This window comes from Chelmon rostratus, chromosome 7 (assembly GCF_017976325.1).
Source record: "Chelmon rostratus isolate fCheRos1 chromosome 7, fCheRos1.pri, whole genome shotgun sequence".
Classification (NCBI taxonomy): Eukaryota; Metazoa; Chordata; class Actinopteri; order Chaetodontiformes; family Chaetodontidae; genus Chelmon; species Chelmon rostratus.
Window position 1 is genome coordinate 16792705 of NC_055664.1, and position 15291 is coordinate 16807995.

The 15291-nt window shown below is 41.9% G+C and overlaps 2 protein-coding genes across 3 annotated transcripts in view; both read right to left on the reverse strand.

Moving 5' to 3' along the window:
• Window positions 1-370: 370 nt before the first annotated feature.
• gpr184 (G protein-coupled receptor 184) lies at window positions 371-6289 on the reverse strand. Its single transcript, XM_041940964.1, has 2 exons — window positions 5967-6289; window positions 371-3581 (listed from the first exon to the last, which is right to left on the reverse strand). The coding sequence occupies exon 2, from the start codon at window positions 3537-3539 to the stop codon at window positions 2514-2516; it is 1026 nt and encodes a 341-aa protein (XP_041796898.1). The 5' UTR covers window positions 3540-3581; window positions 5967-6289; the 3' UTR covers window positions 371-2513.
• Window positions 6290-11474: 5185 nt separating this feature from the next.
• The window catches only part of prkd2 (protein kinase D2), a 37831-nt gene continuing 34014 nt past the window's right edge, over window positions 11475-15291 (reverse strand). Inside the window, exons 16-18 of one of the 2 annotated variants that reach the window (XM_041940153.1) lie at window positions 14766-15033; window positions 14022-14107; window positions 11475-13261 (exon numbers count right to left, since the gene is read on the reverse strand). In XM_041940153.1, the coding sequence (XP_041796087.1) occupies window positions 13037-13261; window positions 14022-14107; window positions 14766-15033 (579 nt within the window). In that variant the 3' untranslated portion in view covers window positions 11475-13036. The remainder of the gene's footprint in view (window positions 13262-14021; window positions 14108-14765; window positions 15034-15291) is intronic. The other variant, XM_041940152.1, reaches the window with a different exon arrangement.

A 15291-nucleotide genomic window follows, 5' to 3' on the forward strand; every position in this document is an offset into this window, starting at 1 on the left:
TTCGACTGGTACTGACGTGGAATAAAAGATCGATGGAAGGACATCTTGTGGGAACCTTTCTCTATCCTAGAATCTGACGGGGCAGGTGAATCTTCACCAGTTGTGTCTTTTCTTTAAAGGCTGTCATTATTCTGTATTTTCCTTTTTGTCGACAACAATGCATCCGACCGTCTCTCACTGCTTTCTAGCTTCTCTAAGCTGTCTGTGGCCCATTTGTTCCCACTGAAGGGCCTGGCAAAATCTTCAGTCAGACATGGGTTAGGGTAGACCAGGACAGCAGAAGGTTATGGGATGTTGTTCTTGTCTTGGACTTTTGCTACTTGAAGTAAAAATGACCTGACAGCTCTGATGGAGCTCAGAAGTCATCCGTAAGGGCTTCTTCATTACAAACAATCCCACTGTATAATCTGTGTGTAACAGCTGACCTGTGCAGATGTGCAGCAGAACACAGAACATGAATTACTATCAGATCTTGACCAAAGCTACGGAGTGCTTTTGGAGTCAGTTTAGCTCGGAGCATTGGGGAAAAAAAATTAGCGTTCTTTCAGCTTTTTGTGGGAATCTGATCTTGTGTCAATTATACTGTAAATATCGGGGGAAACAAATTTCCATGTTTCATATATTAGGGGGCACATGACCCCCAGTCTCCCGCATGATTACATGCATGACTGAAGAAGTAAATCTTGACAGGTACATATAGTTTCTTTTTTAATAAAAAGGCAGGAACTTTCCTAAAACACTGTGGTCTTTAGGAAGTGTTACTCAAACGGGTGTAAATCTTGCATTTGTTATTGAGACTATTTTTGGCCGGGGATTAGCAGATATGATGCTTTAGTGAGCAGGCAGCAGGACGATTTATGACTCAGCATATACTACAGAGCCTAAATTCATCATAATGAAGGAATGTGTTACTCAGTGCAACTGTGTGGCTCATTGATGATGTTTTTGTTTTTTTTTTGACAACAATTTGGTACAGAGGAGTAAAACTCAAATGATTTGTTGGTAGGATCAGTTCATTGGTTTTGGTCTTTTCGTGGGATTTACTGAGCAAATGCGATTTGTTTTGAAAGACAGTTAGGGCACCCAGATTGTTTTTATCAACATAATGAGAGTATCTGCGGAGTTGCAAAACCGTATCAGAAAAATGCTCATTCACAACATATCTCATTTGTTTTCCGATATCCGCTCGTCATGAACTGGAAAAGAACACATTGCCAGTGAACATAATCCAGTCAGCAATTACATTTCCACTTAAATGTATTAAGCAAGGCATGTTATATGAGTTTTCAGGAGACAGGGTCAGTGTATAGGTTATAGTGTAGACTACAGACTCAGCAGTATAGCCTTTTAAAGAACAATAACCGGCTGCACAAACCTTGACAGCCTCAGGCTTCATACAGGTTATATGCCAAGTACTCAGCTAGTGATATATCGATGTGCCCTACAAAGAGCTCTATTGATGCATGAGAGAGCCACTCTATGAATAATGGACAAAATACAAAACAAAGCAATAATAACAGCCTTAATGTTGTTGATTCACCTGCTCCCTCTTTCTTTCTTTCTTTCTTTCTTTCTTTCTTTCTTTCTTTCTTTCTTTCTTTCTTTCTTTCCTTCTCTCTCTCTCTCTCTCTCTCTCTCTCTCTCTCTCTCTCTCTACCTGTCTGCCTGCCTTAGCCTGTCCATTGAAGATTTGATTTACAATAAATTAGAACAGAAGTCGACAATGTGAGGAAACATTTTTAACACAGCTTCAAATACTACACTAAGAATAAAACTGTGTGTGTTGCACGGGTCTCCTAGTTGCAGCCTTTGTCCACTTGACACATGGGCACCAAACAGCTGTGCAGGATTTATGATTATCTTTATGTGCAACAGTAATTGCAAAGTGCTTGGGTGTCTGGGTTTGTCGTCTCCCAAGGCCTTCCCTCCCAGTGGAAATGTATAAAATGCCAACTGCAAAATTGATCGCCACATATTTTCATTGCATAAACTAAACAACCGAAAAGCCCAGCACCTGTTCAAACCACTGGTTTATTTGGATTTACATTCAACATGTTTCACAGACGGCCAGGCACTGAGCACGCACAGTCATGCTAATAAATGCTTTTGTATGGCATGCTTTTGAGTTTATGCACTTTTCGCTATACCAGAGTCACATAATCAGACTATTCTTGTATAGATTGGAGGGAAAACACAAGTGCTCTTCAACTCCATCAGTGTCCAACCACAAACCAGAAGTGGCCGCCACTGAAGAACTCTTGGGAGAGCAAAACCTGGGAGTGCAATCCAATTACAGAGCTCTGAGATGCATCCTATCCAACCCCCTCCTCTACACATTTGATTGTCTGTACACGAAGGGTTGATAATGGGATGTAAATAATCCTGCTACTTACTGGCTGACTTGCTTATACAGATATTATGCAGAATTGTGTGTATATATTTATGCACATACATGCACACACATATGCATACAAATGTGCACTTGTCCACCCACATACTGTACAGCTTATTTTTCATATTAAATTTGTTTTGCATGTCCCTCTGTTGTTTGCTGTTAGGGCACAGTCTATATCTTTCTGTGTCCTTTTATGCCTCTTCCAGCACAGTTTCACCTCCTCCTGGACTCCGTTACTGACCAGCACATACAGCACGGGGTCCACCAAGCAGTTCAGACTGGACAGTGCCAGCGTGCACGAGAAGAAAAAGTGCATTTTTTGTTCAAACTGGCAGTAGCTATCTTCAGCATATATGTCGACGCTGTTGTAGAAGACTAATGAGCGTGTGAGCAGGAGAATGTGATACGGAGCGAAGCAAACTGAGAAGATCCCAATCACCCCAAAGGACAGCAGGCGGACCTTCCTCTTCACCTGGGCACTCAGGCCGGGACTCTGGCCCACGGTGGCCAGCACCCTCCAGTAGCTCACAGCCAACACCAGCAGGGGCAGCAGGAAGCCGATGCCCACTCGAAGCAGGTTGAACAGGGCAATAGGCTTCTGCATGGGGTACGTCTCATAACAACGGTCATTGTTGTTTCTGTCATCATGGGCATCTGTGAGATTGTCGTAGACCAGCACCATTATGTGCAGCGCCACCACTATAACATAAACAGCGGCGCACTGTGTCCAGGCGTAGCGTGATGTACGGTAGGCCTTGGAGCGGAGTGGGTAGGTGACCACCAGGCAGCGGTCCACGGAGATACAGCAGAGCAGGTAGATGCTGATGTACATGTTGGAGTAATAGAAGAAGCCAGCGACACTGCAGGACACGACACCTAGCTGCCAGTGGTGATCCTGCCGGTAATAATTGATCCAAAGGGGTATAGTGAAGAGGAAAAGCATGTCAGAAATGGACAAGTTCAGCAAGAAGATGCCCAGAACGTTGTGCCGCCGCATCTGCTGCCAGATGGGGCCTAGTGTCAGCACGTTGAAGATCAAGCCAAAGATAAAGGCCAGGATGTAAACAGACATCAGGAAGTCACTGATGGCACTGTCGCCAATTTTGACACATACTCGAGTGGGGCTTGCAGTTGTCACATTCATTGTTCCTTTTCTGTCACAGCTCTGCTGCAGTTAGAAATTCACCTGCAAAAAAAAAAAAAAAAAAAGAGTTTCACAGTAAGGGTTTGTTGAATAGGCTGACTAAAAGTGATGCAGGAAACATGGGCTTACGCCTATGATACTTTAAAACCCACAGTGCAAGCTCAGACAGTTTGTATCCTCCAGCCTATTTCGTGGTTCAGTGAGCTCAAGAGATATAATCATTTGGGTGTCCTCTCATGTTTCTGAATGTGACGCAGTTTCGCTCGACATATGGTGCTTGGGCAGAGAGTTGAGGCTCACCCCCTACAGAATATACAGGCTTCATCATGCTGTCTGACGATAGCAGTTTGCATCCAAGGTACTGACAGAAAGTGAGATTGCAAAAAAATTCCCTCCTTAATGCCTCATCGGCTCCGTGTGGAGAAAATATCTCATGCATTTTCTTCATAAATGTCCTAGTTTGGATAATTTAGATGTAGAAACCTGCTCCAAAGCCCCCAAGCTGATCACAACGCAACACTCTTTTATGTTGAAGCAAATATTTGTTGAGCTGTCTATAAATTGTTGCGCTTATTGCCCTGCATGGTCTAAATGTGAGTGGCAGGGCGGGGGGCAGCACAGACCGAACTCGCAAAGTGAGCCTTTGTATTTTACCTTAATCAGTAATTAATACGACTTAAGTCCAATTTATTGCTGCAATAAGAATTTGTGATTCTGTGGAGGCAAAACAACCCACAGTCAGTTATTGCAAATTTAAATGTATCCCTACAGAGACTCGCTGACGGTCCGCTTTAAAGTCTGATATAACAGTCATCAGCAGAACTGGGTGGCTGAAGCATCTCTCGCAGCCAAGAGGGATTTAAATGTTTATTGTGGCTTGAAGGATGAGTAATATGAGCTCCTTGCCCTATATGAATTAATCAATTAATTCCCTCCCTGATTTACGCTGTAGATGCACGGTCAGTTCCAGTTCATCATAGAGCTGTGGGTGTCAGGCAGACACGTCCGAGATATGAGTCTGCGTTGCTTCCTGTTCATAATGTTCTGATGCTGAAATAGCACAGAAAAAAAAGTCTCTCCTCATTAAAGATCCCTTGAATCACTTCAACACATGGTTGCTATTTCTTATGTAAAATGACAAGAACCCTCAATATCTTAGCTTTTATATCTAGATTTTATTCAATTTCCTGTCTCTGTCTGAGATTTCAACGTTAGGAAATTAAACCTGTGTTCTGTATCTTTGTGAATCTTTTCTGCATCTCAGTGGCAGTCTTTGATATTTATTTCCTCTCCACGTTCTGTACTATCGCTTCGGCTCTGCCCTGCTGTGTTTACGGGCTCTGGAAGCATCTAATGCCATTAACGTCTGGACAGAGATAGGCTGTCCCATCCAAACTCAATAATGGAGAAGCCATTTAGAGTCAGACCGTCTTTAGCGAACGGTAATGTGTGTCTGTGCTGGTGTGCTCGTGTTTATATGTGTGCACGTGTGTGCATGCAAGCGTGTGGAAAATGGTTTGATTTAATGGATTATTCATAATTTTTTTAAATAGTGTCAGTTGGGAAACTACACTGTGGTCTTGGAAAGTTTTCGGCTGCTGTTTAATCATCAGTCTGGGTGCTATGACTAATCATATCTTGGTTTTCCCCTATTGGGTTCTGTTCACTTTTGTGTCTGCTTTTTACCATCAATATGGGTTCTTTTCATTTTCCTGTCAACTTTTTTCAGGTGTTTATGTTTCATTTTATCACATACTCCTAATACACGCCTGCTTTACACAGCTGTTCCAAGCTTCAGTCCGCCCTTTCGTCCAACTCAGCCAACTATGTGTTTGTTAATATTATAAACTGAAGTAAGCCTGGTTGTTATTACACAGCCTTGTCACCAGGCTTTATAAGAACAAAACTTCAAAATGGGGAATGTGCTGCATGTCAAGCCTCCATCTCCAAGCAAAACGGAAAAACATGTTTTATGCTTTCCTCCCTCAAACCAAAGCTGTGTTTCAGAGGTATGACAGTCCACCTGTAAAGAACATTCCTGTGAATTTCCACTATTTCTTCTTGTGAATCCGCTCTCTGCTGCACCCCTCGCCCTGTTGTAGTGACCACCGCTGGGAGAACGGCAGAAAACATTCAACTCGGCAGAAAATCATGTTTCATGTTTAATTATATTTGCATCGCTGACTCACACAGCCTCAAGCCTGCCGCCTTTCCCTTGACGACAGTCCACGGGGGACGAAAAGAAAACTGGCAAAGAAACTGAGCTTTCAATCTAATGGATGCCTTTAACACCCTGCTTGCAAAACATTTAAAAAACAGCATGTCGCATTTTAACCTTTTCACTCTTACTTTTTAAGTTCTTTTTTCAAAGTCTAGCATAATTCCCAGACGTCTTACATCCAGAACTGTTATCAATACTGATCTCACCTGTTGTTTTTGGAGAGAAGTGTCTCTTGATTGTAAAAGCAGGCTCTTCAGGGGCTGAAGAGTTTCAGGCACAGTCCACAGCTGTCTCAGGATTTGGCAGAGTTCAGTCCAGGAGGGTCAGAGGACGAGCTTCAGAGGAGGCTCTTCAGAGCTGCTGACATGCTGCCAAGCCACTACAGTCACACATGGTACTCCCTACACTGTAATCAGCAGCCAATGCGAGAACAGAGCACAGAGGTTACTCTCCCTGTCCACTGGCTGGTTTGTCTTTGTTCTGGATGAGACGACTTGCCGTTGACAGCCACAGTTGAAATGTCAGTGAGGAGTGTGTGGAAGGGATGAGGCAAAGTACAAAAAGGGGAAGACACATGTAGGAGGAGGGAGGTTTGGTTTTTGCACACGTGCGTGGAGGAAGTGGGCTCCAGGGGTGGGGAGAAACAATATGATGGACCACTTATGATGTGTTGGTACCCAGAGAGATGGAAAAAAAAAAAAAAAAAACTTCACTATGATGTAAGAGCTTTATTGATGCAAAGGAATTGAAACTCAGCCCCCAGACAACATGTCACATAAACCTTGATTCCCCCTTTTTACTTTCACTTCACCTTTATTAGCCTTTTAGTGGTGTCACCTGCTTAATCATTAATGGAGTTCTTTTCTCTTCTTCGGAACAGCTTTCACTTATTCATTTTTCTCTCTCAGTCTTAATTACTTTGACCTACAGTATTTATTTACGTATTTTATTCATTTAACCGTTATATAACCAGGAGCTCCCTTAAGGTGTAAATCTCTTTCTCGAGGAAGACTTGGCCAAGATAGCACGCCATGACAAAGTTCCAAACATGATAAGATAGAACGTGTCAAGAACAGACAGGGGACAGCTGAAAAGGAAAATTAAGCATGTTAAAATCAGAGGGAAAATAGATTCATAATACAAAATCCAGCTAAGGAAGAGCATTAGGCTCGTCATTCTGTCTCAATGCAATAAAAGTGACGGATTTAAATCATTTCTCTCCTTAACTGAGGTTAAAAAGTCAGCTGAGGCTTATTTCAATGTTGTCAGCCCCGTACCAGGCAGCGGTCTGAACTTTGTGGTTATCAAAGACAGTATTTTACCAAGAACAACCCTGTGTCAGTGCAATATCCAAGGCTCTTTTTATGTTTATGAAAAGAATCTGTGACAGATGCGTGCAGCCAATCTGTTGATGTGTTGAGTAAACGTTTACGCCAGCTGTGAATGCCGTTTATTTTCCTTTGAGAAAGAATGAATACCTGTGGTCAGTGACAGAAATAACCGAGAAAGGGAAAGAGGAAGATTAGAAAGAGGAACTGGTTAAAAAGTTCCGCGTGAGTCTAAATGTTAAATATTCTAAAAGGGGCTTTCTAGCCTCACTGCCCCTCATCCATCACTTTATTTTCCTCTGTTGATAGAAGCCACATGAGTGATTCAGAGTCTGCTCTGTGGAAGTTGAACATGAGCCGTATTCATAAAAACTTAGTAATGGCATTCCAAGAAAATTCTTTGAATGCTAACATGCTGTAAGAATTTCCCCTTACAGTTAAGACTAGATCCTGGTGAAGGTAAAAGATATTCACAAAGCATTTTAACCCTAAGGTGGTAAACTGTTAGGAGTAGAGAGGAGGACTTTTAAGAGGCTTGAGTGTTTCTTAAGTAGAGGAGAAAGTGGTGGAAAGAGAAAGAGGTTAGAGAAATATGCTCAAAACGCTGATTAACAGTGAGGTAATGAAACGCCTCAGATTAGATCATGCAGGGATAACGTTTGTGGTCGATCTTATTTCAGGTGCACTCGCGTCTTCCACCCAGCGCTATGACGCCAGAAATGAAAGCGATCAAACCGCTAAGAGATATTGTAACTGGGAAAATGCAGCAGTGCAGCAGTGATGACTTGGGTCTGTTGCAACCTTCATCAGCAGAGTGATCACACAAACAATTGCAGCGCTGTCTCGGCCTCACATTATGGTGCAGTTCATCTCCACTGGGTGTTTGCACCTTACAGGCTCACAGAAGGGCATTCATGGACATAGCAGGCCTCCCCAGTTGGTGTAATTGATGATAGTCATGTAAGCTGCTTATATAAGCTGGCCCACGATCATGGAAACTGATGAAAGCTGAGCCAGTTTTCCACCATTAATGGGCCCATCAAACAGATCGCGTACTAAAATTACAAGCATGGTCATACCTAGCAACAGGGTCAACCACGGCTCCTCACTAAGGTGAAAGTTTCAGTCCCTTTCTTGCTCAGTTGCTGTGGTCTTTCCTCATCTACATACTGGCCGTGACCCCTTCCAGACGCATCTCAAGATCTCAAGTTGAAGAGATGAAGGACAAAATCTGTTTTTCATACAAACATGCAAATGCATCGCTGTAAGTTAGTGGGAGGCTTCAGTTATCTGTGATGGTCAAATCGAGTGGGTATCATCCAGAGTCACAGCCTTTTCAGTACAAAATCACCAGACAGTGTTTTCTCACTGAGCTGTGGCATGGGATTGTATGAAAAAGAAACAATTTGTACTAAAAAGACCAACTTTGAAAGATAACCACTTGTTTTTCCTGTTTCCTGGGCTGTGGATTTCGTCTCACATCACTTGCGTTGAAATTGCTTTCGAAAGGGATCCCTGAACAGGCAGAACCATGAAAAAGAACAATTACAGCAGCCAGTAACGCTTCAAATGTGCATATGAGGATGTGTGTATTGCCAGTAGGCAGCTTACTGTTTTACCATTATAATTGCACATCTACTGTAATGTCACACTGTGTAGCTTAGATGCTCAAACTTGAAGGAAGGTAATGCTGTACTGCACATGACTCTCTAATAAACAAACGATAGTATAAGTATAATTTCAGGAAGCAGGAGCTCTTTAGGATAATGGATATATGCAGTGCAGACATTATAAGTGCTGCATGTCTGTTATTCTAAAGTGCTCCTGCTTCCTGAAACTCATGTCAGATGAGATTGTTACATTACATACGATCTCTCCTTCCTGCTGCCCCATGTTAGGCGTCGCCACGGCGGGTCATCTGCTCCGTATATTGTGTTATGTTGTACATACGTAATTACAAACCTTTTTATTACTATTGCCAGTTGCAACAAGAGTTGCCATGAAAACATGACTTTATTTGCATCTTGTATTCTTTCTGATACACTTGCCATAACTTCTGACTACATTACTTGTGAAGGTAACAACCTGAGTTCTGTGAAATTTAAAGGAAGACTGCCATCATTTGTGCTCTTTGCTCTCACACACTTGCAGGTCAGTCACCTCACTATGCTGCGATCTTTCCGCGTTCACATGACATTTTAAAACACGGCTTAGGTGGGTGGTAATGTGATAGCTCAGGAACAGAAAATGTGCTTAGATTTGGGTGTTGATGTGACCACTTGTGCTCGTGTGATTTTAAATTTGGGGCAGAGTGGGAGGGAGAAAGCGCTGGGTGCTAGCTGGATGGCAAGTTAGCACCAGACAAATCACCTGTGAGAGAAAGGTTTCAATGAACAGAACACAGGCTGAACTTTAAGGTAGTGATTTTTTAATTTATTTTGTATTCTTAATTATTTCTCAATTAAGAAAATCGTTCAAAAGACAAATGATGAAATGGAACTTACACATTTAATTAACATTTTACAACTACTAACTGGCAGTGTGTCATTTAAAACAAATTTACTTAGTCATCCATAAACAGATTTTTAAGTTACTGCTTGGTCTGTTTCTTTGTTACTTTGTTAAATGGACCATAATAGTGTCTCTTCATTCTATAACAAACCGTTCTGTGGCTATAATACTACTTAATTTTGTGATGAAGTATGATGAAGTATTTCAAGCCTCCCACTGATTTTTCATGAAGTTAGAGTTCAGTTTTTTGTAATGACGGACCGGTTTGAATGAGCGCTGGTGTACCTTCTGGTTTCGCATCTGTCTGACAACCGGAATTGCTCTGCAATTTTCTGTAATTTTGCAAATTGTTTTACACTGTTAAGTTATTCCCTTTCAAAATGCATTATGCCTGAGTGCAAGGGCAAACTCAGCAGCTGGCATAGCCTTTTAATGTACATTATGGCCAAACTGCAGGTCATTGGCTCTGCGCAATCAGTGCTTTGCGATCCTGTTACACAATTATACACTAAACATTTCCAGAGCTAATATGGTTTTTGTTTTGTGTGTCCATGGACGGAGTTTCAGCTGATGCTTATCTTAGAAAGCAGGATGACTTAGTGCAGGGGGCTTGATAGTGGCAACTAGTCAATAAATAAATAAATTAATAAAGTTTTTTTAAATTTTCTCCACATTCCAAATTTGGGAGGGTTCTGGGTTTTTCTTGGCAATGTCATTGACAAACTCCACCCATCCTGATTTACTGTAAGTGCTGTAGAACAGTACAGATCAGCTCAGAGGTTTACATGACACAGTTCAAAGAAAATCAGTAGCTCTTTGTGTCTCAAAGCAATGCTAATTCAATACAACTTCAAAGCTAACATGCATTTCAGTGCTTTTTTTCTCTTTTTCCTTTTGGTCTTAAAGGATAGCTCTGGTGATACTCTTTTTTTCTTATCGCCAAGCAAAACCAACAACGAATTGATCGTACTTACAAGTTTTGTCTGCACAGCCAAGACTTGATATATCTTATTCCTCTGTGCCATAGAGCTCCATTCTTGTCCAAAAACTATTAAAAACACAGAATTTACTGTCTGTTTTTAGAAAATGAAATACATTCTGACGATGCTGCCATCCATAGTGGACATTCAATATAGAGCCCATTCCTATGGCAGCTGTAAGCGTAGATATATTTTCATGTAAGAAGCACTATTCATGTGCAGGTCATCACTCAGACCAGACTGGATGCATCACAGAAACTCAAATTTCTTAAGTTATCCCCCTTCCCTGACAAGTTTAATGTTGTTTTTGGCTTTTTGCAGAATTAAAAGCCAAATAGAGACCTCATTTCTGGTGCAGCACAAAGCCCCTCTGAGGTTTGGCTCTGTCTCTTTTGCTTTGCTTTCTCAGTGAAGGGTCTCCATGGCCACTTGCCAGTGCGATGACAGTAGCCTGGAGTGACAAACCTGCCTGACAGAAAGAAATAGCGTATTGTTTGGCATCACTTGCCAGTGATGATGGATGTAGTAGGAGCAAGGATGCACTTTCAGCAGAGTAGCTGGCTGAAGGGCGCTCATCACAGAATGGAAAACGATTCTCTCTCTTTTTCTCTATAGCCACAGGGTCCCCTTGAGTGCCACTCAATCTGTGAAGTGTAATATGCGCTAAAAAATTGTCTGTCCTCTGACAGCTGAGAGTCTTGTGTGTGTGTGTGCGTGCGCTCAAATGCATATATAAATCCGTCATATCGCAAGACCATGTTGGACCATGCGTCCATTTAAGAGCATCCCTCTGACATTTAAACAGAAATTACTGTCATCATATCTGGAATAATCTGTGCTTCTTCAGGGACAAAAAAAAAGTAAAAAGTGGAGAAAAAGCATGTATGACTGACAAGTATTTCAGTCCAGAATTAGTATCATACATCCATTGCTGCTCAGTTTTGTGTTGCCTCTCTGGAAAGCTGAAGATTACAGTTTCTAGATGGCAGTTATGTACTGATGAATTATTCAACCAATAAAACATCCAAGACAAGAAAGAATATTGTTCAAGGTTTGTATTATCTGTTTCCAAGGCTAGGATCATCCTTCAAACATGTTATACACAGTCTACGTATATTTGACAACTACAAAAACTTCAGGTTACACGTGTATAATAGACCATCATAAGTATGTTTTGTATTGTATCTATAGATAATTCTACTTCACAGAAACATGCAACATATTGACATGACAGGTAGTCAGTATTCAAACTACATACATACAGCCTCAGGGAGGTTTAGTAACAGAAGCTGTCCGTCTGTGCACCTACATCATAGGGAGAGGTCGTAACAACAAACAAAGAGCCGTGCTGCCTTAAAAAGGTGTTCATCCACCAGGTTTAAAAATGCTGCCTCCAGTGACACTATCTGAATCCGTGAAGATGTGTTATTCGCCATTTAAATTATACAACAACTGTTTGACCTCAGATGGTGGGTGACTCAACACAATCAAAGCTATTTTCAGCCGTCATTGTGAACAATGTATAATATGTCAGCTGCACGTGGAAACACCTGTTTAAAAACTGTCAGGTCACGGCAGGTACGAGCAGCCCAATGCAAGTTCATCCAAACCCGCAATGACATCTTTAATCACACGTGTTTTCTAAGCGCCTATTGCGGCTCAAAACTAGTGGTAATTACTGGAGGATTTGCTGTCACCAGATCAATACTTCCAGTTTTCAAGACAGGACATTCACTTATGGGAATGCATTTGTGATTACAGATGGGTTTGAATCCATGCCTGCAAAATAGTAATTACCAGCATAGAGGAAGTCTTTTGTCACCATAAAGCGCTCCCTCACTGAAAAAAGACTGAACCGGTCTCTACTGAACGCAGGGACTGTAATTCCGGTCAGTACAACTAAATGACACCAAAAACAAATGTAACTTTTCTTTTAATGGGAGGCTGTTAACTCCTATTTGTTTAGAAAAATACCTCAGTGAATACACAGATACCAAATTCTTATTCTTATTCTTCTTGCTTTTGCTGAAATCATGTGCCCTGTCTCATTTTTGAAGCATTTTGCAGTGAGAGGAAACGGATGAGCACTTGTTGTCATTTGTGTGACAGATTCTGACATAGAGGTTGACTCCAGTTTTGTCTGTTTTGTCCCCAGGTCAGCCGCACAGAGGGTGTGAAACAGAGCCAAGCAGTCAATAACAGCACAGGTAATTAGAAGGCTACTAATGACCTCAGGCTGGAGGAGAGAAGTTTGATTTATTGCTGTAGAATTGAGTGCTGGTACACAGATGTGCTGTGAAAGTCTAAACAGCTGGACATTTTTCTTATTGGACCCATACGATTTTCATCAACTCTATGTCTCTATTATGCTCTAGGTCGGCCATCCCAGCCTCCCTCCCTCTCCCTACGTCTTTCCTCCTTCCTAACTGAGCTTGAGTCCTCTGTCTCTCCCTCTGGTCAGAGGATGCTGACCCTCTCAGTGAGGCCTTGCACATCTGCATCCTCCCCACCCTCCTCATCGTCAGAGGCCGGCGCAGGAGGCGGAGGCACAAGGTGAGCGGGGTAAGGCAGAGTATGCTCCCGGGCGAACATTTGCCAGCGGCTGTCGTCGCTATCGTGGGTGATGTAACGTCCACCGAGTTTAGTCTCCAGCTCCCGCAGGTCCAGCCATGTCTGATAGTCCTGAAAGAACGGGAATAAACAGAGGGATGAAGTTTCAGTTTCAGGAGCTTTGAAATTAGATCAAATTTAAATGGGCTTTTATGTGTTTATAGGACATCATCCGGTAACCACTTTAGGTCGAGTGTGTGCGTGCGTGTGCGTGTGTGTGTGCATGCATGCGTGTGTGTGTGTGCCAGTAAGAACTTAGACTGGTCTGAGTAGACTTTCAGCCAAGTTAGGGCTTCTCCGATGCTGGAGCTCAATTAACAGATACTCTTGCAATGAAAACAACAACAAAAGTGGACTGCTTTAAACCACCTGCAGTGCTTTTTTTTCTTCTTTTTTTTGACTGTGCAGTCAATGAAAACATCATTTTTACAGCTAATCTGTCCTCTTACGTCTGCAGTAAATTTCCAAAAATATCAGCCTTGAGCGGCCATCTCACCATGAGTGCAGACTCTTCCTGTTTATATTTTCAATTTTCCTTAATGGCTATAGATTTTATCGAGGGATTTGTAAAAGTGAAGAAAAAACATCACTAAAGTTACTGGTAGTCATTGTATTTTAAAAAGGTGCTTTGGATTCAGGATTAATAACAAACCTAAATTAAAATAATGGTAAAGTTTTTTTTTTGTACAGTGCCTTTCTTAAAAGAAAAGCAAAGTGCTTCACAACCAAAAAATACATTCACCAAGTGCTTCACATGAATGCTTTTTTTCATAAATTCAAATTAAACCTCGTGCATGTTTGTGTGTGCATACGTATCGTTTCCATGTGCTACCTGTAAGTATATGTGGCTGAGACTCTTGTCCACGCTGTAGCGTTTCCTCATCATAACTTGCAGCAGGTTGTTGATCAAGTCGATTGCTGGGAACGCAAAAGTTTACAGTGATTCTATTATAAGAAACTGGCTGGTTACAATAAAATGAACTTGAAGTCAAATATCGTGCCTTAACATGCCAGCTTCGTCTGAAAGATTCTATTTCTGCATACAGTTGTTAGAAATGAACAGCAACCGTGTTTAATAAGACTATCGCCATGACATAGATGGAGATCTGGTTTATGCTGTAAGTCAGTGTATTGTCAAATATAAGCATTTTCATTTGTAATGGCTTGTCCTGCTTTGACAGGTCATGTTAACCTTACTCGTACACACTCAGTTGTCAGTTTATTATGTTCACAAAGCTAAACGTAATGAAGGTTCAGTTTCTGTTTAGACGTGTTGATTCAACCTGTTAGCCTACCGTCAATGATATAAATGGGGTGGCCGACATAACAGAAACACCTCTCTGTATAATGCAGTGCAGTTCAACAGTATCACAAAGTACATCGTCTGAAGTGATCATGAAGTTGACTCAACTGCTCTAAAACAGCCAAACTGAGCATTAAAACCTTCATGAAGTGAGGATTTATTGCAGGACTGTTGTGTTGGATTGCATTAGACTTAGCCAGCTGTACTTAATAAACTGGCAGTGTATTTCCATCTGTTCAAATAGAACTAACAATAGAACTCTGCTCTGTTTACCATCACTGGAGATCTGTTTCCAGGGGTTGGGAGGATACATGAAGGCTGCGTTCTGGATCTGGTCGTTGATATCTTCATCCTCATTAAACGGGAATGTCCCACTCAGGCTGACGTACATAATGACACCGACCGACCACATGTCCAGAGAGCGGTTGTAGCCCTGGTTCAGCAGAACCTCCGGGGCCAGGTAGGCGGGGGTGCCGACCACCGAGCGACGGAAAGACTTCTCGCCGATGATCCGGGCAAAACCAAAGTCACACAACTTCACCTAAGATAAGGAAACAGTGAGGAGCAGTAGGCAGGGGGTCGACTTGTTGTTTGGCTGGTCTGAAAACAAGACTAGATGGAAGCCTAGTATGTAGCTGGTCTGGTCAGTGTGCTCACTGTTCAGAAGTTTGAAATCACCTGCAATAAAAGCTTGATTCAGTACAGTCAGATGAGTGAGAGGACTACATTCGTTTTTTGAATGCTTTTTCGTGCTTTTTGGTTGTATAAAGTCCTCTTTAGAGATAGATATTATTTTATG

What these genes read in the sequence shown, in the direction of transcription:
- gpr184 (XM_041940964.1), bottom strand. Translation starts at nt 3,539, where the DNA reads ATGAATGTGACAACTGCAAGCCCCACTCGAGTATGTGTCAAAATTGGC.